The 27703-nt window shown below is 38.0% G+C and overlaps 2 protein-coding genes across 2 annotated transcripts in view; both read left to right on the top strand.

Annotated features, from left to right (window-relative positions):
* BARD1 (BRCA1 associated RING domain 1) overlaps nt 1-27703 on the top strand; it is a 79021-nt gene that overhangs the window by 38814 nt on the left and 12504 nt on the right. Inside the window, exons 5-9 of the mRNA XM_007187872.2 lie at nt 1305-1385; nt 3099-3271; nt 18139-18247; nt 24120-24252; nt 26592-26684. Of these exons, the coding sequence (XP_007187934.2) occupies nt 1305-1385; nt 3099-3271; nt 18139-18247; nt 24120-24252; nt 26592-26684 (589 nt within the window). The remainder of the gene's footprint in view (nt 1-1304; nt 1386-3098; nt 3272-18138; nt 18248-24119; nt 24253-26591; nt 26685-27703) is intronic.
* LOC130708736 (transformer-2 protein homolog beta-like) lies at nt 24917-26289 on the top strand. The gene has a single exon (XM_057551699.1). The coding sequence runs from the start codon at nt 25356-25358 to the stop codon at nt 25920-25922; it is 567 nt and encodes a 188-aa protein (XP_057407682.1). The 5' UTR covers nt 24917-25355; the 3' UTR covers nt 25923-26289.

Below are 27703 nucleotides of genomic sequence, written 5' to 3'. Positions count from 1 at the left end.
GCATTTGATTTGAAACATATAGAATACTTGTTTTTTTAGGCCCATTTAATATTTAAGGTCATTTTGCTAATTTAGAATCTTTTTTTTTTTTTTTTTAATAGCTACTTTATTTATTTATTTATTTATATTTTTTGGCTGTGTTGGGTCTTCGGTTCGTGCGAGGGCTTTCTCTGGTTACGGCAAGTGGGGGCCACTCTTCATCGCGGTGCGGGGACCGCTCTTCATCGCGGTGCGCGGGCCTTTCACTATCGCGGCCCCTCCCGTTGCGGGGCACAGGCTCCAGACGCGCAGGCTCAGTAGTTGTGGCTCACGGGCCCAGCTGCTCCGTGGCATGTGGGATCTTCCCAGACCAGGGCTCGAACCCGTGTCCCCTGCATTAGCAGGCAGATTCTCAACCACTGCGCCACCAGGGAAGCCCGCTAATTTAGAATCTTAAAAATATATGTTGTATGCGGGTTTGTTTTTTTTAGAAAACTGAGTAAGCTACCATTTTAAGGTTTGCTGTATTTGAGAGGTAGTCTGAAACAATCCAATAAAAGCAAATGTTACTGTATTTAGGGGACTTAGTGATTTCTACATTTTTCAAACCAATAGAGAAAAAACTCATTTCAGAAGAGTGCTGGGGCTGGGAGTGGTAGGAGAGAGATGTCCTTCTCCCTAAAGAAGCTCTTCTCAAAACACAACATTGGCATGTATAACTTTTGTCATATGTAACTTTTATTTATTCAGCCTTTTTCAGAGTAAGCTGTCAGTTATTTTGGAGAAAATAAGCTTTGCTTTTGCCTAAAAAATATCTTTGAGCAAATAAGGTGAATATAAACTAAATTAATATCTCGAGGATAAGTGGATTAACTGCCAATAAGACAACAGTTTTTGGCTTTCTAACATTGGTTTCACTGAGCAGCCCTCTTGGCTTTAATTTTGTTTTAAACAGAAATCAGAAACCATTTTCATGTATGCTCAGAAAGGATGTTTTTCACAAACGAAATGGTGACTTTAAAAACTTCATTTTGATCAGGTGATCTCTGGCTAGTGTCCTTGGTATTTTGAAATGAATTTTGATACAGGTTGCTAATAGCAGAGATTCTGTACTCTGTGTTCAGTGATGGACCACATGGCTTTGATGAGTTGGCACCTCAGAACAATCCATGCATACATAGCTTACTAGTTATTGACTCATGAGCAATAGGCATAGAAGAGAAAAGATTTAAATTTTATCTTGAAGATAAAATCTTAAATCTTAATATTTTTTTTCTTTCCTTGATGATTTTTAATTTCTTTCTACCTTTTCATTTTTCTACTAGGGCGACATACCTTCTGTTGAATACCTCTTACAAAATGGAAGTGACCCGAATGTTAAAGACCATGCTGGATGGACACCATTGGTAGTTTTCTAGTTGTTTGTTTTTATTATCATTCTGTTTATGTTTTATAGTTATTATAGTTTATAGTTATGTAGTCATCTATATATCATCCTCTACCACATATACAATCTCTTTGTAATCTGAAGAACTTATATTTTCAACAAATAAGAGTAAATGATTATGTTTTATCTAGCTTTTCTGTTGTGACGGGCGACAAATTGGCTACCTTTTGACTGACTACATTTAGATTTGAGAATCCAATTATATCCAATATCCAACCATATTGCTGAATTTAGCTCATTTATGGAGAGGTGACTGCTACAGCTGACATCAGGCTCCATTCTGCAGCATTGCATGTCATTGGAACCACATTTCTTGGAACAAAGAGAGGTCAGAGGAACTGGGTGTAGGAATGTATCACAAGGCAGTGATTCTTATTGAGGATCTGTCTTAGGGTCACTTATACCCTATCCAGGGTATAACACACAGAGGCAGTAGAAATCTTTGCTCATGTTAAACATTTTTTAAAGTCTTTGCTTATTATTACTAAAAAAAAAAGTGTGAAGGATAGTCTGGAAAAAGAATGGTACAAATACATGGGAACAAGTGCCATATCGGCTAATTACATTAGGACAGTAGCATGTGGCTTGAATGCAGCCAGAGAAGTGTTAAGAGATGAGGTGGATGCCCTTATTCTGTGAACTGTAAATTCACAGAAGTTGAGAGAGTCTCATTAGAACAGGTGCAAAAAAGGTTTTAAAGTTGTATGTAATGACTTCTCCTTGCCAATTTTTTAAGCTGGGAGTGTTTAGTCTGGATCAGAGTCACTTTGTTGTTTGGACTCCACAGGCTGGCTAACCTTTTCAAAGAATGGTTAATTTTTCTTTTAAGCCACTAAGGCAAACTGTAGTAGAAGTTGGTGAGTGATTTAGAGGACCTGACGCCTTGTTTGGATCCCTTTCTCCTAGAAATAGACCTACAGACATTTGATGTGGTGTATCGCCTATTAAGATTTCAATGTATGTACTTAAAAAGTATGGCATGCCAGAGGTTTATTAGAATAATACAACGTAGTGGCATTGTTAGCAGATCATTAAACATAAGGAAAGATGTGCATGTAAAGCATCTTTGAACATTCATTCAGTCAGCTCTTTTTGAGTGCCTACTCTGTGTTTTTTCTGTTATCATTGGCACCAGCCATACAGTATCTGTAGCTTCAGCAGTTGGAGAAGCTTTTCTTATAAATACTCATTCTAGGATATTCACTTTGTTGGGCGCTTATATATACATGCAGGTGCACCGCTTAGCTTATGGCTAAGCCCCTGATTTGGTGAGTTCTATTCAGCCTTGGAGGATTTCAGATTTTATGCATGATCTGGTTGTTAAATATTTTCTATGTTTTTTTTTTGTCTTGTTTTAAATTTCTTACTGTAGAACAATTTAGGAGCCATAATTGGCCCAGAGCTATATTTTCTTCCAAATTAAGAGAGCTTGACCCAAGGCTCAAATGAAAAAAATCTTTTTCCATGAATTGCATAAATCTTGATCGCCATGCATCTTACCATAAAGACTATTAATAGTGGCTTTTACTCTGTCAACAACTTATGGTTTAGTACGAGTATTTAGCTAAGAACCAATTTACTGATTGAGGTTCACATTTATTTTTCGGAAGTGTGGTTTTGTTATGATACTGTTCATTGCTCTTCCTCATCACTCTTCTTTTTCTTTAATTAGCACGAAGCCTGCAATCACGGGCACCTGAAGGTGGTGGAATTGCTGCTCCAGCACAAGGCGTTGGTGAACACCACTGGGTATCAGAACGACTCACCTCTTCACGACGCAGCCAAGAACGGGCACGTGGATATAGTCAAGCTGTTACTCTCCTATGGAGCCTCCAGGAACGCCGTGTAAGTAGTTCAACTTAAAAACTTTTTTTCACTGACTTATTCTTGAGTCAAGGTCTGTGATGAAACAGACTTTACTACCCAAGTTGATGGCTCTGTTTTCTTTCACAACTAAATTTAGATGTGGCCATTGTATTCTGGATTTAAAATCAGCATTCATGCCCTTTTCCTTTATGATACTTACATATTTGAGGGAGATTTGCTCTTTTAATTCAGAAACAGTTGTTAAGTTAACTTGGGAAGCTTTGACTTTCTGGAAAAATTCACTTAGTTTTTATATTATATAAAGTGATTCATACTTATTAATAAGGCAAGAATTAGAAGCATATAACTACTTTGTATGCTTCCCAATACTTTAGAATTGTTTTAAATATTCTGTGCCTTTTCTCCTTTTTTTTTTTGCATATTTAGTGTAACCACAGTTAAAATATGTAAGAATTCAGATGTTAGGCAAGTGCAGTCAAATTATTTCTTAGATTTTTTTACATCATTCAAATGAGCTCTGGGTAAATTGTTTTGCAGCGTTAGGGCAGAGACACACATTAGTGAATGCTGGCGGCTGCATTTTAAAATTGCTGTTGTCAAGAGTGTCACAAGCAAATGCTGTATGTGGATTTTATATCTTTAATCTCTAACTTGGTTCATGTCTCCCTATATATTATTTTACTCTTTTCAGTTAATGAGGTAGTTGAAATGAAAATGCAAGAATTGCCTCTCTGTGCCAGCATCACTTCTACAGGTTTGGAAGGAGCACACAGAAGTCAGGACTTAACGCTGGTTACAGAGGCAAATAAGGATTACAAAATGCAGAGCTTCTAGGTTGTAATTTTTTTATAGGTAATCATATATTGTAATTGAAAAACAAGTTAATAACACAGGAATGTACCATACCTTGGTGCTGTTAGTTTTGGTAAGTGTTTTTAATATCCTTTATTTCCCATCACATGTAATAAGATAGGGCAAGCTCAGGGAATACATATCTTATATTTTTAAATTTTTCTGTTTTTTTACGTACACACACATACACGCACATGGTATGTGTTCATGTATGTGTGTGTGTATATACATATATATACATATCTAACAGATATGACCCTCCTGTGGGCATAGCAGTCCATTTGATAGAGCAAGTGGTTGCTCGGGTCAGGTGAAACAGAACAGTTTCTATTCATGGGTTCTTAAATCAGCCATGACTACTCTAATGAATGGAGCACTGGTCAGGGCATTAGGGATTCCAGCTTTTATTTGTGACTCCATTATTGACTTTATAGCCTCAGGCAGGTTAGTTTCTGTGCCTTGGTGTCCTTACCTATAAAACATGGGTGAAGCCGGCTGCTTTTCTATTTCTTCAGAGCACAGTGAGGATTAATGAGCCAAAACACAGGGCCTGTCTTATGGTGTGTACACCATGATTCTTCACTACATTGTGAAGCTCATTAATACACAAGGTGAGGGCCTGAGACAGTGAGCGGGTCTGCCTTCACAGGTGCCTTCTCAGATAGCTGTGTTGTTCTCAGTAGGCTTACATAGTGAAATGCCAGGTTTAGGTACATGGATAGCCCAAGCACTGTCCAGTAGATCTTTCTGCACTCATGAAAATGCTCCATATCTGTGCTGGGCACTCAGTAGCTACTAGACATCTGTTACTATTCAACACTTGAAATGTGGCTATTGCTACTGAGGAAATAAATTTTAAAATGTATTTTAATTAATTTAAATAGTCACATATGCCAAGTGGCTACTGCATTCCAGAGAGCTGGTTGATATAGTTAGGATAGTAGGGAAGGAAGGTTTATTTGGTGACAGAAGTTGGGAATGATGTTGGATAGAGGATAGTAAGGCAACTATAGGGCAAATGCAAGAGTTGATTTAATCCAGGGTATAACAGGGTGGGAGGTGTTTCTAAACATCCTTATTTTGTGGACTATTTGTCATTATACTTAAGTATTTTCTGTGTTTTCTGCTTTCTGTTTTATTTTGTGGTAGTTGTTGTTGACCTGATTGGCTTTGCCATTTACTAACTGGTTTCCTTTTCAGATTACTTTTCATAAAGCAGCCCAAGAACTTTAAAAATATGCAATTCTGGTCAAATGACTTACTTGCTTAAAACCCTTCACTGGCACCTCTTAATGTTTTTAAAATAGAAGTCAGACTTCAGAACATGGTTTGTGGGGCCCCAGACGGTCTGGCTCTCCTCATCCCTCCAGCCCTGTCTCTCTGCAGTTCCTCCTGTTCCCCTTCTCCTAAAGCCTTTTTTTGCACTAGTGTTTCTAAATTTTTATTTCCTTAAAATGTGCCAAGCTGTTTTGCTTCCTAACCTTTAAATATGCTTTCCCTTTTTCTGGAGTATTCGTTTTTGGTGGTCAGTTTCTCATTCTTTGGGTTTCATCTTAGGTATCATTTCTTTTTGGCTGGCTTTCCCGAATCCTTTGTCTGTATGTGATGCTTCCTCCCAGTCACAGACCAGAGGTGGTAGTGCCTCTGCCTCTTACTATCTTCTCATTAGGTAGTATGCGCTAGGTACCAGGGATCGTGCCTGCTCTCCCAGGCCCTGCCGAGTGCCTAACGTAGTCCGTACCCACATTTATTTGTAGAGTGAATTAGTAAGTGTTCCAATGCATAAAAAGATGGTATATTTTTTCCTCTCTTGATAAAAGGGGCTGATGAGCTGAAAATAGGAATTGCTTCCCTCTGCTCCCAACTTGACTATAATTGTGAAGAGAATGTCTAAAACCAAGTTTCCGTAAGCTGCACCTTGTCTAGGCCGGTAGAATGGGTTCCTGGTAGATGTCAGAGTAAATGATGTGAGCTCCCTGAGCAGAATTGTTAGTCTCTTGCCCATTAGGAATCCATGTTACCTTTTGTCGGATCACAAAATAATTTCCCAAAGTAATTCCTCCAGCCTTGGCATTTTTAAGGTCTATTTTTCTTTCTGCCAGTGTTCTGTCTATTGTCTTTCTAGAGTTAAGTACTTCCAGGTGAGAATAGGTGAAGTTTGTTACTGTGCCTTCCTCCATCCCTTAAGCAGAGCATGGGGAGCGGGGCATGGGGACTATATAGGGTTCTTACTACTTTTTTTTTTTTTTTTTGCCTGAAGTTCTTGTTCCTTTTTTTTTTTTTTTAATTTATTTATTTTTGGCTGTGTTGGGTCTTCGTTTCTGTGCGAGGGCTTTCTCCAGTTGTGGCGAGTGGGGGGCCACTCTTCATCGCGGGGGGCCACTCTTCATCACTCTTCATGCGCGGGCCTCTCACTGTTGCGGCCTCTCCCGTTGCGGAGCACAGGCTCCAGATGCGCAGGCTCAGTAGTTGTGGCTCACGGGCTTAGTTGCTCCGCAGCATGTGGGATCTTCCCAGACCAGGGCTCGAACCCGTGTCCTCTGCATTGGCAGGCAGATTCTCAACCACTGCGCCACCAGGGAAGCCCTCTTGTTCCTTTTAAGCCATTAATATCTCAGACTCCAGACTCTGAGTTGGCAAACATGCTTTTCTTTTTTTTCTCTGTTACTCTTAATGTATCTCTTTTCTCAATAACCAGGACTAGACTCTTTCCATCCCTGGGAGGAGAGTAGGGAATTTCTCCCTACTCTTAGAGTGGAAGAAAGAGTAGAAGAAAGGGCAAAAACTATTCTTTTATCTTTCCTTCGTTAGGGCTTGGTACTTTGACTAATTGAAGTTGTAGATAAGTAGGGTCCTTTTGCTTATTCTAAATTTCTAAATGGCATTCTTTAGCTCTAGAACAGACATTTTGGCAATCTTTATTATCTCAAAGTTGAAGTCTTCTTTCTACTTAGATGCCTTCTTTTCCTGGGTTTCCAGTGAAATGCTGTTAGGTTTTCTCATTCTCTTCTCCATCACTCCCTTTACTTCTTCATCTCCCCAGTTGTTTTATCTGCTACTTGTATTCTAGTAGGAGTGAACAGACAGTTATATTAGTGGTTACAGAACAGTATGATACAGGCCTTCACAGCTCAATGCCCCAAGATTCTATGAAAATCCAGGGTAGGGGCTAGAAATATGACTAGAGGACGTCATGAAAGGCTTTCTAGAGGAAGTAGCACTTCAACTGAATTTGAAGAAAAAGAATAGGAGGATGGGCTTTTCAGAAAGAGGATGATGGGTGCTAAGGTACTACGGCCAGACTGCTTGTTGGTTCACTTCTAGGAGCGGATACAAGACTGGAATGAAGGGAGGGAAGAGGATGAGATGAGAGGCCAGAGAAGGTGGGCAGAAGCAGTGAAAGGCCTTGTGTGCTAAAGAGTTCAAATTTTAAGTTGAAAACTTTCACCTCCACACTGGGCAGGAAGTTCAGTGAAGAGGTGTGTTCAATAGTCTAGGGGACAAGTGATGAGAGTCTGAATTAAAGTGGTGACAGTAGCAGTGGGGGGTGGAGGGGGAATTGGCTGTTTTTATCAGTTTATTCCTTCACATGAAGTTTGATTTACTATGTTAAGTTTCAAAAATATCCTATTATGATTTTCATTAAAATTGAGTAAGTGTATAGATTATAGTGGATTAATAAAGTTGATTTCTCACTCAGGACCATGGTATGTTTCTCTGTTTATTTAAGTCTTCTGTTATACATCTTAGTCAAGTTTTTAATCTGTTTTATATATGTGTGTTTGTATACACATGCAACTAACTGTTTATTGAGATTTTCCTAGTTATTTGAGCCTTTTGTTGCCCTGGTGAAGTGGATATTCTGTTAATAAATATAACTTGTTATTCCTGATATAGAGGAAAGCTGTTGATTTTAGTGTGTTTCTCTTATACCTAGCCAACACCTAATTTGAAGGATTTAATGGTCATTTATTAACTTTTATTTCTTACTGCCTTTGTCACAGTTTCCAGAACAATATTATAAAATAATATTGATAGTTGGCATGCTTATTTTATTCTCATTTTTAAAAGATATTGACTGTAGGTTTATAAGTCACTATTAAAATCAATATTAAAAGTAAAGATCTTCTCATACAGATGGCCAACAGGCACATGAAAAGGTCCTCATATCACTAATTATTAGAGAAATGCAGATCAAAACCACAGTGAGGTACCTACCACCTCACACTGGTCAGAATGGCCACCATCAAAAAGTCTACAAGTAATAAATGCTGGAGAGGGTGTGGAGAAAAGGGAACCCTCCTACACTGTTGATGGGAATGTAAATTGGTGCAACTGCTATGGAAAACAGTATGGAGACTCCTTAAAAAACTAAAAATAAAGCTGCCATATAATCCAGGGATCCCACGCCTGGGCCTACACCCGGAGAAAACCATAATTCGAAAGGATGCATGCACCCTGATGTTCATTGCAGCACTGTTTACAATAGCCAAGACATGGAAGCAACCTAAACGTCCATTGACAGGAATTGATAAAGAAGAGGTGGTATACATATAAATATAATGGAATATTACTCAGCCATGAAAAAGAATGAAATAATGCCATTTGCAGCAACATGGATGGACCTAGAGATTATCATACTAAGTGAAGTAAGTCAGACAGAGAAAGACAAATACCATATAATATCACTTTTATGTGGATTCTAAAATATGATACAAATGAACTTATTTACAAAACTGAAACAGACTCACAGACATAGAAAACAAACTTATAGTTACCAAAGGGGAAAGGGGATGGGGGAGGGATAAATTAGGAGTTTGGGATTAGCAGATACAAACTACTATAAATAAAATAGATAAGCAACAAGGTCCTACTGTATAGCACAGGGAACTGTATTCATATCCTATAATAAACCATGGTGGAAAGGAATATGAAAAAAAAAATATATGTGTGTATATATGTATGTATAACTGAATCACTTTGCTATATACCACAAAATAGCACAACATTGTAAAGCAACTATACTTCAATTTAAAAAAAAAAAAAAAAAGATCTTCCTCCCAGTTATTTTACCATTTTTAAACAAGACTGTATTTTATTTTATTAAATGATTTTGAGATGATCTTAGAGTTTTTGCCTGTTGATGTCATTAACACATTTAAAAATATTACACCATGTTGCATGCCTGGGATAAACTTGACTTTGTGTATTGTGTTATTCTTTAAACAAATACATTAGTTTGCTAGGGTTTTATTTAAGACTTTTGCATCTATAGGTATAAGTTAGAATGGTTTGTTGTTTTAGGTTTCATTTTTTGCCCTCAAATTTTGATATGAAAATCATACTTATAGCTTCTTAAAAATAATCAGGATGCTTTCCACCTTCTCTGGTCTGGGGGATGTGAATGGAGTATCTTACAGAAATAATTCCCACCCTACCTCCTGTTTTCCATCCCCTGTCCCTTGTCTCCAACCTGATATAACATTATTTAGATAGCTTTCATACTGTATAATATTTGGAGATCTCTCTCAATTTGGTTACTAGTTGTTATCACTCTGAAATACTAATGTATTAATAATAGAGTGCAGGAACTAAAGAGAAACGGACTTTTTGTTATCCCATTAAATTTATTCTGAAATCGTCCCTGTGGACTATAATACAAAGTTTACCTATTTTATAATTTTATCTGAGGCCATATATGTACTTCTGACTTTATCTTTTATTTTGATTTAATTTTAATATTCTAATACTTTACTGTTTTCTTTAAGTCACATTTTGCTTAGAGTACTTTCTTACGTGCTTTGAGCTTTTGCTGCGCAAACTTTGACATTTTTTAAATGCCTCTTACATTTGAATACAGTGTTAATTCATTTAACTCTGAATTTACTTGTGTTTTGCATGAGAAATTTACTTCTTAAGGACTAAAATAAGAGTCCATTCATTACCTAAGAAGGAAAATTCGTTCTATGTTAACTTAAGATACGAGAATAAGGTTCTCATATCTTCTATACTTCTTTGTTGCTCAAGAATATTCATATTGATAACTGTTCAAAACCTCATTGGCTATCCATCTGCACTGCCTTCTGTGCATCCCAGTGTGAACTTAAAACCAGCACTATTCCAGTCACATCAGAACTATTTTGAGTGTTTGGAGAATATCATATGCTTTTTTTTTTTTAAAAACAGAAGTGCAGAGTTTAGGATTTGGTACTTTGTCTGCTATTAACAGAGTTTTCCTTGCAAGGATGTAGAATTCTTAATTAGAATAGTATATAGACCATTGGACTTATTAATTATTCCACTGCCCTAGTTAATGTTTAAAAAATTAATCTATAACAGAGATAATTTATGTTTTATAGCTTTTAGAAAAACATGTTGCTCTTTTGAATTTCTCTGCTTTTTCTTGCTTCACCGCAATTCAAGTGACTTGAAAGCTTAAAATCTATGTTTGCGGGCTTCCCTGGTGGCGCAGCGGTTGAGAATCTGCCTGCCAATGCAGGGGACACGGGTTCGAGCCCTGGTCTGGGAAGATCCCACATGCCGTGGGGCAGCTGGGCCCATGAGCCACAATTACTGAGCCTGCATGTCTGGAGCCTGTGCTCCGCAACAAGAGAGGCCGCGATAGTGAGAGGCCTGCACACCGCGATGAAGAGTGGCCCCCGCTTGCCACAACTAGAGAAAGCCCTCGCACAGAAACGAAGACCCAACACAGCCATAAATAAATAAATAAATAAATAAAAATAAAATGACTAAAAAAATCTATGTTTGCAATTTCATAGTTGTTCATAAAGGATTTCATCATGGACCATCTTGGTATTCTGTCATGCATGATAGGTTTAGCATTAGTAAAAAAGCCTTTTTGCATGTGTGTTTGGGATTGAATGATCTATATGTGCAAGTGCAAGTTTAAATTTTCCCATCTCTCCTTCTCCCCTTCTACTAGTGGTAAAACTCATCTTGGGCACAGTTGTAGGTGGGTGTCTATTCTATCATTCTTGAGGGGAAAAGGACATTGAAGTGCTATACTATATTCTGAACTCTACCTTTGGGGTAAAGCCAAAATGTTAAACACCTGAAGGAAAGCTGAAGTGTTAAACTTCCTTTTTATTAGCCTTAGTGGTTAAAAAGAATCCTAGTGAGGAAAGGAATTTTCAGAGTCATCTAGTTTATACTTTTTTTAAAAAATTAATTAATTAATTTATTTATTTATTTATTTGGCTGTGTTGGGTCTTCGTTTCTGTGCGAGGGTTTTCTCTAGTTGTGGCGAGCGGGGGCCACTCTTCATCGCGGTGCGCGGGCCTCTCACTGTCGCGGCCTCTCTTGTTGCGGAGCACACGCTCCAGATGCGCAGGCTCAGTAGTTGTGGCGCACGGGCCCAGTTGCTCCGCGGCATGTGGGATCTTCCCGGACCAGGGCTCGAACCCGTGTCCCCTGCATTGGCAGGCAGATTCTCAACCACTGCGCCACCAGGGAAGCCCCTAGTTTATACTTTTTATCTTTACATTGTACCATTCATACTTTTATCTTTATGTTGTACCATATAGGAAAACATAAATCTACTCCTGTTTTAATGTTGCTAAGAAACCAGGCTTCTGTCCTTCCCTTTAGCGTACATCTAAATTGTCATTACAAAGCATACATGAAGTATGTCATAAAATTGGAGAAAATGAAGAGAAGAGGTCAACACTGGAGATGTAACTTATGTTCCTATATCTTCATTTTGTATCTGTCTCCCCAAAAATGCCAATCTGATAATATTAATAGCAAGCAATTATTGAGCACTTACTATCTGCCAGGCACTGTTTTAAGTGCTTTTGATACATTAATTCATTTGATCCTTACGTATATTAATCCTGCAAAGTAGGTTGTATTCTCATTTTACAGATGAGGAAACAGAGGCATAGGAGGTTAAATACCTCTAAAGTCATACAACTATTGAGTGGCAGAGCTGGAATCTAAATTCAGGCCGTCTGATTGTGTAACCCTAGCTCTTAGCTACCCTGCTCTGTTGATGATATCCCTTCTGCTTGCAACCGTCTAGGGAGCTGTTCAGGGTTTCTTGTGCCCTAAGGAGACAGTCCACCTCTTCAGTACCATCCTTTTTGTTTCTGGTCACAGCTTACATTTCCAGAACACCCCATTCTTCTGTGCATTCTCTCTCTTCTCTCTCTGTCTTTCTCCCCCTTCTTCTCTTCTGTCTTTCTTGCTCTTCTCTTTGTTTTTAAATTTTTTGGTGTTTCTCATTTGCCACACTAGCTCACTTCAGCGCCTTCGCACAAGCTTTTCTCTCTGCTGGGAGACTTATTCTACTTCTGTACCTCCTTTTATTCTACTTCTGTACCTCCTTTTATTCTTTCTCCTTTCACATCTAAGCAGCTTCACCAGGCTTTTAAGTTCTTCCTATTTTCTTTCCTCTGCTTTTGCCCCACTGAGCTCTGTGCAGACCTTATATCTCATTGGTTCTTTAGTGACTAAAAGAGTCGTTAGAAGTACTTGAATGAACAACTGTTTGTCAAACTGAGTACAAAGTGATGTTTGTAGCTTTTCCCCTATATGTACACAATTACCACTTGGTACCCACAGAGGACTGGTTCCAGGGCCCCCCACAGATACCAAAATCTATGGATGCTCAAGTCCCTTATATAAAATGGCATAGTGTTTGCATATAACCTATGCACAACCTCCCATATACTTTTTTTTTTTAAATAAATTTATTTATATTTTATTTATTTATTTTTGGCTGCATTGGGTCTTCGTTGCTGCACATGGGCTTTCTCTAATTGTGGTGAGTGGGGGCTACTCTTTGTTGCAGTGGCTTCTTGTTGTGGAGTACGGGCTCTAGGCACATGGTCTTCAGTATTTGTGGCACGTGGGCTCAGTAGTTGTGGCTCACAGGCTTTAGAGTGTAGGCTCAACAGTGGTGGCACACGGGCTTAGTTGCTCCGCGGCATGTGGGATCTTCCCGGACCAGGAATCAAACCTGTGTCCCCTACATTGGCAGGCGGATTCTTAACCACTGCGCCACCAGGGAAGTCCCCTCCCATATACTTTAAATCATCTCTAGATTACTTATAATACCTAATACAATGTAATGCTATGTAAATAGTTGCTGGCACATGACAAATTCAAGTTTTGCTTTTTGGGAACTTCCTAAAAAAAAAAATTGTTTTTTTTTTAATGTTTTGACTGCTCTTGGTGAATCCGTGGACATGGAACCCGTGGAAACAGAGGGCTGACTGTATGCACATATACTCATTCTGTGTGTGTTAAATAAATAAATGATTATTACTAGTTGTGATATATGTATATTATGCATATTAATATATACATGCATTTTTATGTTGAATCCATTAATCTGTATCAGTAACGATGATCCTTCAATATTTCTTAGTAACATTTTGATAGTAAAAAGCAATAACTTATGGGCACTTAGATCTTCAAAAGTCATATCTTCAAAAATTTTATATGAAATATTTTTAAAATTATGATTTAAAATCACAGCTAAAGGAATAGAGCACGAATATATCAGATGGAAAAAAACTGGTAAAATTTGCCAATGTACTGTGTTGTGAAAGAACAGAAAAAAAAATTTGGAATCAGAGATACCTTCTTGGTTAGTGACTATATAAAATGTTTCAATTACCAATTTTTATGATTTAGGATTGATAAAGTATATCTGTATGTAATCATTTGCAATTCACTGAATTATAAAGGGCTTTTTTTGATAAGGTCATTAAGAGAACTGAATTGTCAAAAGTGGTGCATTTGAAAGCTATTAATATACTGTTGTGTACTATATGTACATTCAGCAGTGAAGATGTTGATGTTTTCCTGTGTTCTGAAAATAGTTTTAATTATATTGGTGTTGCATTGACCCGTATAGTTTAGCCAGTAGACAATTATGCTTCTCTGTTTTCACAGCTACATACTATCTTTGTCTCTAATGACTATTGCTTTATGCCTGATTATTTCATCAATTCTCCATATTGTGTTTGGCTCAGACACATGAGCATACAGTAATTAAACTCTTCAGCCTTGATAGAAGGCTTTCTTCCATTAATTCCATCCATTTCAACAATCACATCGCTTATTCCCTTTACAGGCCTTTCACATTCATCTACCAAATTCTAGTTTCTAGTCCTAGGTTTGAGGTCATTTTATTTGCTAATGTGTATCTTTTTTTTTTTTTTTTTTTTACCTCCTTTGAAATCCATCTCACATTTTGCCTCATTACTTGTGCCTTGGTTTATACCTTATCAGTTTTATACTTATCTCTTGAATGAGTATTTGTCCTCAGTAGGATTACAGGCAAAGACAGTGTTTTCTAAGTTTTATGTATCCCTCCAAAATACCTAGTTTAAGGTTAAGGTTTTAGGTTAAAGTATGTCAGAAAATAGGGAACATACTCTATTTAAGAACATTTAGAAAAAAATCATTCTATAAGCTCCCTTACTAACCCATTCTAATAAAATAGCAAATTAAATTATTGATGTTTATCCTGAGTCCATGGTGTTGCAATAAATCTAAAACAAACAAAACACACTTCTTCCTTATGTAGAGATGGGGAATAATTGATATATCACTGTCTTCAATTAATAGTCACATTGAGGGCTTCCCTGGTGGCGCAGTGGTTAAGAATCCGCCTGCCAATGCAGGGGACACGGGTTCGAGCCCTGGTCCTGGAAGATCCCACATGCCATGCGGAGCAACTAAGCCCGTGCGCCACAACTACTGAGCCTGAGCTCTAGAGCCCACGAGCCACAACTACTGAAGCCCATGTGCCTAGAGCATGTGCTCTGCAACAAGAGAAGCCACCACAATGAGAAGCCTGCACACTGCAATGAAGAGTAGCCCCCTCTCACCGCAACTAGAGAAAGCCCACAGGCAGCAACGAAGACCCAACACAGCCAAAAATAAATAAAAGATAAATAAATAAAAAAAATAGTCACATTGATAGTCCCTTGTGACTTGTCCTCCATGTATTACCTATTTTTTTAAAAAGAATAAATGTAATTATATATATTTTAAACTGATTTTTCACATAAATCTGTAAGCAAAGTATTATTCCATTCAAATATATCATTATGAGAAAAAAAAGTTTAATGACTTTCTTGTGCTCACATAATAAAGGAGAAGTCTTACGTATGCTCTGTCTTCTCTTGCTATGGTTTTCGAAGGTGTCACAAAATATTTTGTCTAATTCCAAATTTCAGTGGTCCACGGCAGAGCAGAATCATGACAGGATTTAATAGGCTCCATCTCTCACGATGCAGGACTAAGGGTTAACTGATTATTTCAATCTGTAGCTTTTTTTTTTTTTTAATTTATTTATTTTTGGCCGTGGTGGGTCTTCATTTCTGTGCGAGGGCTTTCTCTAGTTGTGGCAAGCGGGGGCCACTCTTCATCGCGGTGCGCGGGCCTCTCACTGTTGCGGCCTCTCTTGTTGTGGAGCACAGGCTCCAGACGCGCAGGCTCGGTCGTTGTGGCTCACGGACCCAGCCGCTCCGTGGCATGTGGGGTCCTCCCAGACCAGGGCTCGAACCCTTGTCCCCTGCATTGGCAGTCAGACTCTCTACCACTGCGCCACCAGGGAAGCCCCAATCTGTAGCATTTTTAATGTGCCATTCTCCAGTTCATTAGCAGTGCAGGAGGGCTAAGGGTTTAGCAAGTTGTGTATAAGCAGAAGCCATCCATAATCCAAGTGGAGAAACCACATGGTTAAAAGCCATATCAGATAGTAAGCTTTTGTATTAAGGACTCTAAATGTAAATTAGGATCTTGCTAGTCATTTTATGAAGCAGTTCTTTAGATGGTGAAAGCATCTTACTTGTTTAAAGACAATTGTTTCATTGGTTATTTTTTGATTTAAAGTCCTTGTTAGCTGATAGTCGTTCTTTGGGAAGTAGTTTCACTTAACATTTTAAAATGTTGTCATAGTGGACTTTTATTTGTATTTGTGTAAAATATCTATGCTGTAGTTACTGTGCATTAAGTACACTGATTGGGCTCTTAAATTTTATTTCCTTGGAGAAAGCTACATTTGTCTTCGTGAAAAAGTCCTTATGTGTGCATTGATTGTTTGGTTTTTTTTTTTTGATGCATGTAGTGACTTTTTTTGGTTTGTTTATTCATTTTTGCACTTGGTGATTTAAGATCTAGAGTATTGATTCCTTTTTGATACATACTTACAACATATGTATGTGAGGAGTTTGTATATTTGGTACCTGGGCATAATAGAGAATGAAATTGCGAAGTATCAAGTGTAGTGGATGAGATCAGCTACCTTTTGAAATAAGGTGAGCTTGTCTGCTTTAATGTATGGGAATTTGGGAAGACCCAATTTCCAGTACAGTAACTTGTGTCACTTTGCTGTAAATCAGAAAGTTGAAATACAATTGATTGTATTGTACTTCAGTTCGAGAAAAACTGTTGCCAGAAGAAAGTTACAGGTTATAGGACCTGGGCATATAGGTGAATCTGAGAATACACGTTGACCAATGTTTTTTTTTTTTTTTTAACATCTTTATTGGAGTATAATTGCTTTACAATGGTGTGTTAGTTTCTGCTTTATAACAAAGTGAATCAGCTATACATATACATATATCCCCATATCTCTTCCCTCTTGTGTCTTCCTCCCTCCCACCCTCCCTATCCCACCACTAGGTGGTCACAAAGCATTGATCAGTGTTTACGTAGCATTTTCCCAAGAAGGAAGAGTGACTGAACCTGATAGTCATGAATAGCAGTCATTAGGGAAACATTTGCTGTGGTTCATTTCTTAATCTGTTAGCTTTCTTTTCCTACTCTGCCATCAAAACAGCTTTCTCCAAGGTCATTAATGACCTTATCTCTAAACCCGGTAGATGCTCGCATCCCTCATCTCTGTGCCCTCCAGGCAGCATCAGAGTTGACACCTTCTTCCTTCTTCTTCCCCTTATGTTTCCCTCCGTTGCCTTCCAGATCTGTTTCTATACATTTAATACAAATTTAAAAACTGGTATTGTACCAGGTTTATCATTTTATATCCTGTTTAACACATTGCATTTTTTTACATGAACATTAATGACCATTATATAGATATCCTGTAATCTTAAAAAGCCATAGAAGATTTTAAAAGAAATGTTCATTTTAGAAAATTTTTCTGCCATGGTATAATAAATTAAAATCATTTTGAAACCATATGTAAGGAAGTGGAATAAAGGACAAAGTGCTGTAGTTGTAACAATTTATTTATGATTGGAAGACTAGTCCTGGGCAATATGGAATATTGTTGGAATGAATGGAAGGAAAATGTGACCTTTGTCAAGTCATTGGAACCTTTCTGTCTGTTTTCTAATCTATGAAATAACCATTGTACCATGTTTCTGAGGTCTCTTCCAGTATAATATTCTGTGACTCGTGAATCAGTGCATGCTGGGAATTCTGCGTCAGTATGTTCTCTGCATCACATCAGTTTGCTCTGTGATGGCTGTGATTATTATAGATTATAGTGTACATACATAGTAAAATTAATTTTAAAAGTGCCCTGTTTACTACTTTATTAAATTGTTTGTCATGTGGCATAGTTTTCCTTCTAGTGGATCTAAATTCCTATCTTGTGAATTTATCTAATTTCTGTATTTGTTTATATAGACTATGGAGCCTATAATAGCTACAGTAAATGATTTTTATTTGCATTTGAAAGCATCTCACCCCATAGTGATTAATGATTATGAAGCTATATTTTAAAATATAAGTATGAATACACAAGAATATAGAGTTGTGAAAAAATTCATGTGTAAGTAACAATATATTCAGTTAGAAATACTCCCTATAATGGTCTGGTGTCAAATTGAAATTTTATATCTTTTTTCTAGTCAGCAGCTTGTGGTACTTGATCCTTATGCCTTATGTGAATTCTTGAGTCATTTATTTTAGTAAAAATTGTATATTGTTAAGGAAGTTGAAAAAGTTGTGCCACTAGTGTATTCATTTAGTTAAGAATCAGATCACACATTTTATTTACTTAAACCCATCTGCGCTTATTTTACCAGTAACATATTTGGTCTGCGGCCTGTGGATTATACAGACAGTGAAAATATGAAATTGCTGTTGCTGCTACCAGAGAAGAATGAATCATCATCAACTAGCCATTGTTCAGTAGTGAGTATGGTTTTAGCTTTGGGAAATTTATGTATTTTATTGAAATCAGCTATAAAATGAACATAATGGCAAAATTTCCAGTTAGCGAACTGCTTTCATTCACCAATTATTGAGCACTTTCTGTGTAGCAGCTATTGTGAATTCAAATTCAAAGACATAATCAGAATAAATCAACAAATACTTATTGATCTGCCCCCTCTATATTTTAGGCAGCACTCATACAGCAATAAATATGACTGATAGAACTCTTATTCTCAAGAAGCTTACATTCTAGTGAGAGCTAGGAAAGAAAAAGACTGTAAATATATAAACTAATATAAATAAAATAATTTCGGAAACTTATAAATGAGTGCTTTGAAGAAGATTTTATAGAGTGTAACGGAGTGGAGAAAGTGGGCTCCAGAAAAGCTACCGTTTTATCTGGGTCATCGAGGAGGGCCTTTAAAGAACCGATACTTGGTCTGAAACCTGAATGAGGATGAGGGGGCATCCAGGTGAATATCTGGAGGACGAGTGTCCAAACAGAGGGAACAGCAAGTATGTAGGCCCTTCAGTGGATGACCTTGGTATATTTGAAGATTAAAGAGAAAGTCATTATTGCTAGTGAATAGGGCATGTCTAAGAGTAATGGGAAACCAGTGATAGGATTTAAAACAAGGAATGGTATGATTTGATTAATGCTTTAGAAAGTTCACTCTAGCTGCTTTCTAATCAAGAGACGTGGGGTGGCAGCAAGAGTGGAAGCAGGGAGATCACTTAGGACTGTTTCCTTGGGACAGGAGAAAGATACCGTCCTGGATGAAGGTGACAGCAGTGGAGATTATGAGAAGTAACGAGATCAGTATGTATTTCTGAGTTAATGCCACCAGAACTTTTGGATGGATCACATACAAAGTGTGGAGAAGGAGTAGAATTAATAGTGGAGAAGATGTGGTGCCATTTACTGCCTCGTGGAAGGAATGCCTGTTCCTTAGGAACCTCTAGTTTAGTGGGGATACGGATGTAAAAAAATATCACACACTGCAGTGAATTTGTAATACATGCCATAGAAAATGTACAGTAGAATCATGAAGGAAGAAGCTGACTTTAGGAGGGATCAGAAGAGAAGGTGACAAGGTGTTTAAGTAAGCCTTTAAAGGTACAACTTTTAGCAAGGTATCTAATAGAGTGCTAGTGACTGCAAATAACAGAAAACGTTCACTCAAACGTTTAAAGGCAGCGTATTATCTTTTTTTTTTTTTTTTTTTAATTAATTTATTTATTTATTTTTGGCTGTGTTGGGTCTTTCGTTTCTGTGCCAGGGCTTTCTCTAGTTGCGGCGAGCGGGGGCCACTCTTCATCACGGTGCGCGGGCCTCTCACTATCGCGGCCTCTCGTTGCGGAGCACAGGCTCCAGACGCGCAGGCTCAGTAGTTGTGGCTCACGGGCCTAGTTGCTCCGTGGCATGTGGAATCTTCCCAGCCCAGGGCTCGAACCCGTGTCCCCTGTATTGGCAGGCGGATTCTCAACCACTGCACCACCAGGGAAGCCCGGCAGCGTATTATCTTATATAAAGATAATCCCAATATAGGATAGCTCTTAATTTGGTTAGTTTAGCAATTACGTGGCTGCACCAAAGACCCAAATTCTTTCTGTTGTTCTACTTTGCCATCCTCCGCTTGGTGGCTTTGTCCTCACTAATCTCCCTCCTAGTGGCTGCAGGATAATTGCCGCAATTCCAGATGTGACAGTGTCCAGCGGTACGACTAAAACCTTTCCCAGAAGCCTTCCGGTGGACTTCCCCTTTATGTCTTACTGGTCAGAACTGGTCACACAATTGTTTTCGGCATACATCACGGTTGAAGATAGGGTCAGTCCTTGCAGAGTGGGTGTCTGAACAAAATTAGGATGCTCTTAGTGTGGAGGGAGTGAGGAATGGATTTTGATTGCCTGCTGCAATCAGGTGTACGAAGCAGGGATGGCAGGCCAAATCTAAGGGACAGCTGGTCAGAGAAACAGAGACACGAAGGACCTTAGAAATTTGAGAAACTAGAGTTTAGTGTGAGAGGAGCATGAGGTGTGTTAAAGAGGAATTGGAGGTAAAGAGATTGTGAAAGACCTTGAGTTCCCTGTGGAGGAGTTTAGACTTTATTCCCCAGTCAGTGGGGCGCCTTCACCGTGTCTCTAAGTGCAATGGGACTCTGCAGGGGATAGCTGGGGGCAGGCCGGGACTGAAGACTGGTTAGGAGGCTACTGAAGTGGGGTCCAGGTGTGCAGTGGTGAGGACTGCAGCTACACGTGGCGGGGGAAGGAGCAGGTGTGTGGAGAGGAGGTGAGGGGTTTTAGAGAGAGAGGGATGGTGGACACACTGTATCTTAGCAACTGCTCAGATGGGGGAAAATGAGAGGAAAGGATGAGCTGAGATCTAGAACTGTTCAGAGAAGACTTCTTGTCTAGTGAGGGCAGTGGAGTAGTGGTTGACCCCATTGTTTAAGATAAGGAGGTAACCGAAAGTGTTTATAATTTGAGGTGGTCATAGGTGCTGTCACAGGCTGGTTACCCTTATACTTTGCAGACTCTTAATGTCCTGCTCTAGACTTCAGCCTTTTAAGTGTGCCCCATCTATAGAATTGGAAGAGAACCTAGAAATTAGCAGTTTAATTTCCTCATTTTATAAATGAGAAAACTGAGATGTAGTGTGATTTGCCCAGGGTTACCCAGCCATAGGAAAAAAAACTTTTTTAATGGATCAATTAGAACTTAAATTTCTTAAATCTTAGGTCAGTATTCATTCAGTCCCATCATACTTAACTATAAATTGGCACTTACTTTATTCATTTGGACTTGAACTCTGCTGACAGAACATAACATAACTAAGTTGTCATTTGCCAATGTTTCTTTTATGTAAAGGCTGGGAAAGGATTATTTTAGATATGTCAAAAATAAAGATATCTTTATGGTATTATCGGAATCTGAGAGTGGCAATCTTCCTTTTAATTCAACTATCCAATTACTATCGTGTTTTTATTAAATGTAAGAAACCTATACTTTCTTCATGTCACATGGACATAGCCTGTGAATGTCGTTATTTACTATCTTAATGGTAGATCCTTGGCTAAGGAAACGATAATGAATGGTAACAAGTCCTTAAGTTGAAAGGGTTGTTTCTTTACGTGCACTCATTAAAATCAAGCTCTGGGATCTGCTTCCCCAGCCACTATCAGACTCCCTTTCACTCATCGTTTTCAGCCACATAGGCTTCCTTGCTGTTTCTTGAATCCCCCCCAAACACGGTCCCATTTCAGGTCCTTAGCATGAGCTGTTTTCTCCACCAGGAACAACTGTAGGGAGCCAGATGTACACATGGCATGCTTCCTCACTCCCTTCGACTCTTTGTGTAGTTTTTCAGGTCCTATTATTGATAGACTCATTAATTTTGATAAATTCAGAGTAATTTTTCTAAGAAAAAGTTTCATATCTAATTATTCCTTAAATAAGAGTGTATTTAATGCCAGTGTACATAATATCTAATCTCTCTAAAAGCAGAGTATTGAAACTTTTGGATGTTTTCTGAACATCTTCTGAACCTCCTGGTTCTGAGACCTCTGCTTACTCTCAAATCAGATGCCTTGCCCACTCCCACCTCCCACCCCACATCAGATATGTGGCTTTGATAGCTGTTTGCTTTATTTTATTCATTTTTTAAAGAGCTTTCCTTAACTATGAAAAATTAGTGCCAGTTTCTATTTTTTATTCTAATTTAGAAACTGGATAGGAAAATGCTTGACCCACTTTGGTGCTTTCCTGAGGTTGGTGGAAATAGTATCATATGCTATATTTAGAATAGATATCTTTTCATTTTTTATTTCGTGCAGAGAACTACTTTAGCTGAAGTGGAGCTATATAAATTGAAAAGTAATGTGTTCCATTTAGAGCTATTTTATGGCACTTATTTGTATAAGTGACAAGAATATTTGAAATGCTGTTTTTTAATATTATCATTGTATAGCAATTGAATGATAAAGTAGACTGAACTATTTTCATCTTATGGAGTGTTTACAGTGTTTAGGTTAGGCATGGTTACCTCATCTTATAATTTAGTGAATAGGAAAGATAAGTGGACAGAAATGTGATGTCAGTATGTGTGTGGTGTGTGCACAGCACATCCAGGAAAACCTTTGCAACTTGAACCTTAGAGAAAGAAGTAATTCAGGAAGCTGAACTTTTAAGTGTTGAATATTGCCATTAAAAAAAGTTTTTATAGAAATCTTTTTTAAAATGTCTTGAATACACACTTAAATACATAGTAGAATCTTACTTAATGTATTTTGAGTGAATGAATTATTGAGATCAGTCTGTTTACAGTTGTAGCCAACAATTTATGTCTAATATTGTATGGCATCAGACTGGATAAATTATCGCTACTCAGATATGTGAAGTGAATATTTAAGTATCAATTTTCTCCCATCTACTTGCTGAACTATACTGGTAATTATACCTGCAGTGTTTCACTCATGTTCTGTGGAACTTTTGAGAGCCCAGATGTCCAGAATACATACATACTCATACATGTAGGAGGACCCTTTGTATGGTGTTTGAAAATTAAAGTATTGTGTTTGGCTTTTTATCTTGTAATACAGTAGTGCTGATTTACGTTTTCTTTCTTATCTGCTGGGTCATTGCTTTTCTTTTATCAGGTAGCTTTTGGCTAACTCTCACTCCAATTTCATTTATTAAATTTCTGTTGGTTGCTATTGAAAACACTGTCCTGTTGCTTCTTTGAATCTTTCATGTCTAATCTTTAACGATATCCATTGGTGCCTCCTTTTTATTCTTGTCTTTTTTGTCTTCTGTAAGTTCTAAGTCTTTCTACTGAAATGAAAATATTAGTCTTTGTTAGATCACTTCCCTTTTCTTAAACTGCATTGACTTACTACTGTTGGTGGATCTGATGTAACTTTGGTATTCCTTTGTCTGTTTTCACTTTCTTGGTTTCGAGAGGTAACTGTTTCAGTGTTAAAATTTTGTTTTCTGTCTTTGAGATCAGTGCTGTTCTAGAAGCCTTATTTTTCTTTAATTTTTTATGTAATCTCAGTTTAAATTAAAAAGACCAAGTTGAGTTTAACTCTATTGGAATAAGTTAGTGGGGGGGAGATAGAGAATTGATCATTTTAAGTGGATATTTTGGGTTACTTTAAAAAAAGGGGGGAGTGCTTACTGGTGACAGAATGAAGTTGTAAAACCCTAGGGAGACCCAATTTAACATCAAGGAGGGACTTCCTAGTGGCACAGGTGTTAAGAATCCGCCTGCCAGTGCAGAGGACACAGGTTCAATCCCTGGTCTGGGAAGATCCCACATGCCGCACGGAGCAACTGAGCTCGTGTGCCACAACTGCTGAGCCTGCGTTCTAGAGCCTGTGAGCCGCAACTACTGAGCCCGCGTACCGCAACTACTGAAGCGCACGCGCCTAGAGCCCGTGCTCCACAACAAGAGAAGCCACCGCAATGACAAGCATGTGTACCACAGTAAAGAGTAGCCCCCCACTCGCCACAACTAGAGAAAGCCCTCGCGCATCAATGAAGACCCAATGCAGCCAAAAATAAATAAATAAAAAATAAAATAAATTTATTTAAAAAAAAAATAGAATCAAGGAAACAAGACATCCTGGGTATAGACAGCTAGCCCAAGTAGTGTTTTATTGGGAGAAGGGGGTAAAGAAATAGAAAAACAGTTGTTCAAATGCATTGAGCATTAAGGTTCAATGGAAATTTTTGAGAATTACTAGATAAACTAAGGAATGAAATCCAAGCTTGTATCAATTGAAAGTCAGTTTAATTTTTCTCTAATCTTTAAATGTTTTTAACACTGTGGCATCTCCTCTTCCATTGACAGGTAAACACTGGTCAGCGCAGGGATGGGCCTCTTGTACTTATAGGCAGTGGACTTTCTTCAGAACAACAGAAAATGCTCAGTGAGCTTGCAGCAATTCTTAAGGCTAAAAAATGTGCTGAGTTTGACAGTACAGGTGAGGATTATTTATTTATTTATTTATTTTTGGTTGAAGAAATTTTTAAATGGGTAATTCCATTGTAGAGCTCCCTTTGATAATTTATATGTTTTAACCATTGGGATCTGACTATATACTTTGAATCTGGTAATAATTCTAAAATGTTTTTACAGTTATAAACTACTTACAAGTCTTAATTTAGTTAGGAAATATAAAATTTAAAGCTTTGCACCTATTTTTAAGACAGAACAATACGTCAGAGCAATTTTATGAGTTTGCTAATGACAAATAAATTGTAATGCAGCATAATGCTTTAATTCCTTAGTTATAATTTGAAATAGAAAAGAAAAATTTGTGTTGGCTACTGTGGCTTTAAGATATATGGTTTATATGAGCCCGAGCGGAGGCGGTGCGGAGCGTTTCTCCTCTCAGCGGCTCGGGATCCAGTGCGTGGTGCGGGGCCGCGGCTGAGCCTCTAGATAGAAGGCGCAAGAGGTTGGCAGCTTCGATTGAAGCACATCGGGCTGCGACAGCAGCTAGAAGTCATGAGCGACAGCGGCGAGCAGAACTACGGCGAGCGGGTTAATGTTGAAGAAGGAAAATACGGAAGTCGTCATTTGACAAGTTTTATAAATGAGTATTTGAAGCTCAGGAATAAGTGAAGCTGAAATTTGAAAAAATAAAAGAAAGAATGCATGCTAATTATCTGACCAGAAGTCCCACTTGTAGAATATTGAGCAATTTGTGTGAAGTGGGGAAGATGAAAGAAGTCAGAATTTGAAACGGAAGAATGAAGAAAAGAAATAAAAATGAAGTTAAGATAAGAAGTAATCTGGAATCAGAAAGCACTACGCTAAGAATCCCTTTCTGCTTCCAGAAGTGGAAGTGCTCATGGATCTGGGAAATCTGCAAGGCATACCCCTGCAAGGTCTCGCTCCAAGGAAGATTCCAGGCGTTCCAGATCAAAGTCCAGGTCCAGATCTGAATCTAGGTCTAGATCCAGAAGAAGTTCTCGAAGGCATTATACAAGGTCACGATCTCGGTCCCGCTCCCATAGAAGATCCCGTAGCAGATCTTACAGTAGAGATTATCGAAGACGGCATAGCCACAGTCATTCTCCCATGTCTACTCGCAGGCGTCATGTTGGGAATTGGGCAAATCCTGATCCCAACTGTTGTCTTGGAGTATTTGGATTGAGCTTATACACTACAGAAAGAGATCTAAGAGAAGTGTTCTCTAAATATGGCCCAACTGCTGCTCTGTCTATTGTATATGGCCAGCAGTCTAGACGTTCAAGAGGATTTGCCTTGGTATATTTTGAAAATGTAGATGATGCCAAGGAAGCAAAAGAGCGTGCCAATGGAATGGAGCTTGATGGACGTAGGATCAGAGTTGATTTCTCTATAACAAAGAGACCACATACCCCAACACCAGGAATTTACATGCGGAGACCAACCTATGGCAGCTCACGCCGTCGAGATTACTACGACAGGGGATATGATCGAGGCTACGATGATCGGGACTATTACAGCAGGTCATACAGAGGAGGAGGTGGAGGAGGAGGAGGATGGAGAGCTGCTCAAGACAGGGATCAGATATACAGAAGACGGTCACCTTCTCCCTACTATAGTCGTGGAGGATACAGATCACGTTCCAGATCTCGATCATACTCACCTTGTCGCTATTAAAGCATGAAGTTGAAGACTTTCTGAAACCTGCCCTAGAGTTGGGATATTGTTTGTGGACAATATTTTTTATTGTCTCCTGTTTAAAAAGTGAACAGTGCCTAGTGAAGTTAGGTGACTTTTACACCTTTTATGATGACTACTTTTGGTGGAGTTGAAATGCTGTTTTCATTCTGCATTTGTGTAGTTCGGTGCTTTGTTCAAAGTTAAGTGTTTTCAGAAAAGTATGTTTTGCATGTATTTTTTTACAGTCTAAATTTTGACTGCTGAGAAGTTTCTATTGTACAAAACTTCATTTAAATGGTTTTTCTACTGAATCCAGGATATTCTGAAGATCAAAGCCTGTGTAAAATGCTACCAAATGGCAAAAAGCAACAGTAAAGTTTGGTTTTTACTTTTCTTTCTAACATAAAAAAAAAAAGATATATGGTTTATAAAAAAAAAAAAAAAAAGATATATGGTTTATGATCTGGTTTTTCATGTTGGTAGCCAGAATAGAGAATGAAACTAAATTAAAGAAGTCTTATACCTAAGTATAAAAATTGTTGCCTTTCAAGAAAATTCAGGTATAAGTTTATAAAATGTAAACTAACTGGTTATAAAAAGCAGACTGGTTAAAAAATTATTTCGGTTTATATTTCTGTTTCTCTTATTGCTTTTTTTGTTTTCCAGTAACTCATGTCATTGTTCCTGGTGATACAGTTCAAAGCACCCTGAAATGTATGCTTGGGATTCTCAGTGGTTGCTGGATCCTAAAATTTGAATGCAAGTATTGGATTTGGGAGAATTACAAAAGGAATTAAGTAATGAAATAAAATGAAATGGAGTAATTTCATTTTTATAATGCACTACTACCAATAATTATTTAAGGACCTTATGCTAATTTTTTTACCTCTGGTTAGTCACTGCATTTTGAAAAAGCATCTCATATTAATGGTATCATTTAGATGTTCTTAGTAAATATCCACAAGTATGTCCTGGTTTCAAAATCTTTTATTCTACAGTACCAACTATTTTAATCAAGAGTAAATGGATTATGTAATAGACCTGTAAGCTTAAACAATCTGTATTACCATTACATGATATATTTAACTTAATAAATGCATGTTTTAAATATACAACTATGAAATGAAAGTAGTTTATTGCTTTCCCTTTTTGATTCCTAAAAACTTAACTGTATAACTCTCTTTTGCTCTCTTAGCTAATATGGTATATTTTAGGAAGCTGTTTGGCAATTTAGACTGCCCTGTACTACCTGGTTTGGGGCGAATACACTAGGTAGTCTCTAAACCTCTGATGAAAATGTGTCCCCATTACCCCTTTCTAGTTACGTAGTCAAACACCACTACCTTTGGAGCTGCCTCTCACCTTCCCAGCTCTCACTTGTCTGTTTTTCTTAACCTTGGATTCACCTAGGACTTAACAAAATAAAAAGAAAGCTCATGCAAGGTTATTTTCTACTCCTCAATCACTAAAGTATCTACTTGTGATATGATGGCTAATACAGGACAGTGAAATGACCTTTTTTGCTAGCTAATTGTTTATAAAAGAATAGTGGCTATAAAGGGGGTACACAGGGAATCTTGTTATGATGCAGTTGAGTATCTTGATCCTAGTGGTAGTTATGTCACACAGTCTACACATGTGATTAAATGTCAGATGTACGTGCGCATGCGCGCACACATACACAGAAAAGAGAGCATGTATAATTGATGAAATCTGAATAAGTTCTTTGGATTGTATCGGTGTCAAATTCTTGCTTTTGATAATCGTGCTGTTGTTGT

This window comes from Balaenoptera acutorostrata, chromosome 8 (assembly GCF_949987535.1).
Source record: "Balaenoptera acutorostrata chromosome 8, mBalAcu1.1, whole genome shotgun sequence".
Lineage (NCBI taxonomy): Eukaryota > Metazoa > Chordata > Mammalia > Artiodactyla > Balaenopteridae > Balaenoptera > Balaenoptera acutorostrata.
This window is presented reverse-complemented; position numbering and strand designations above follow the sequence as displayed.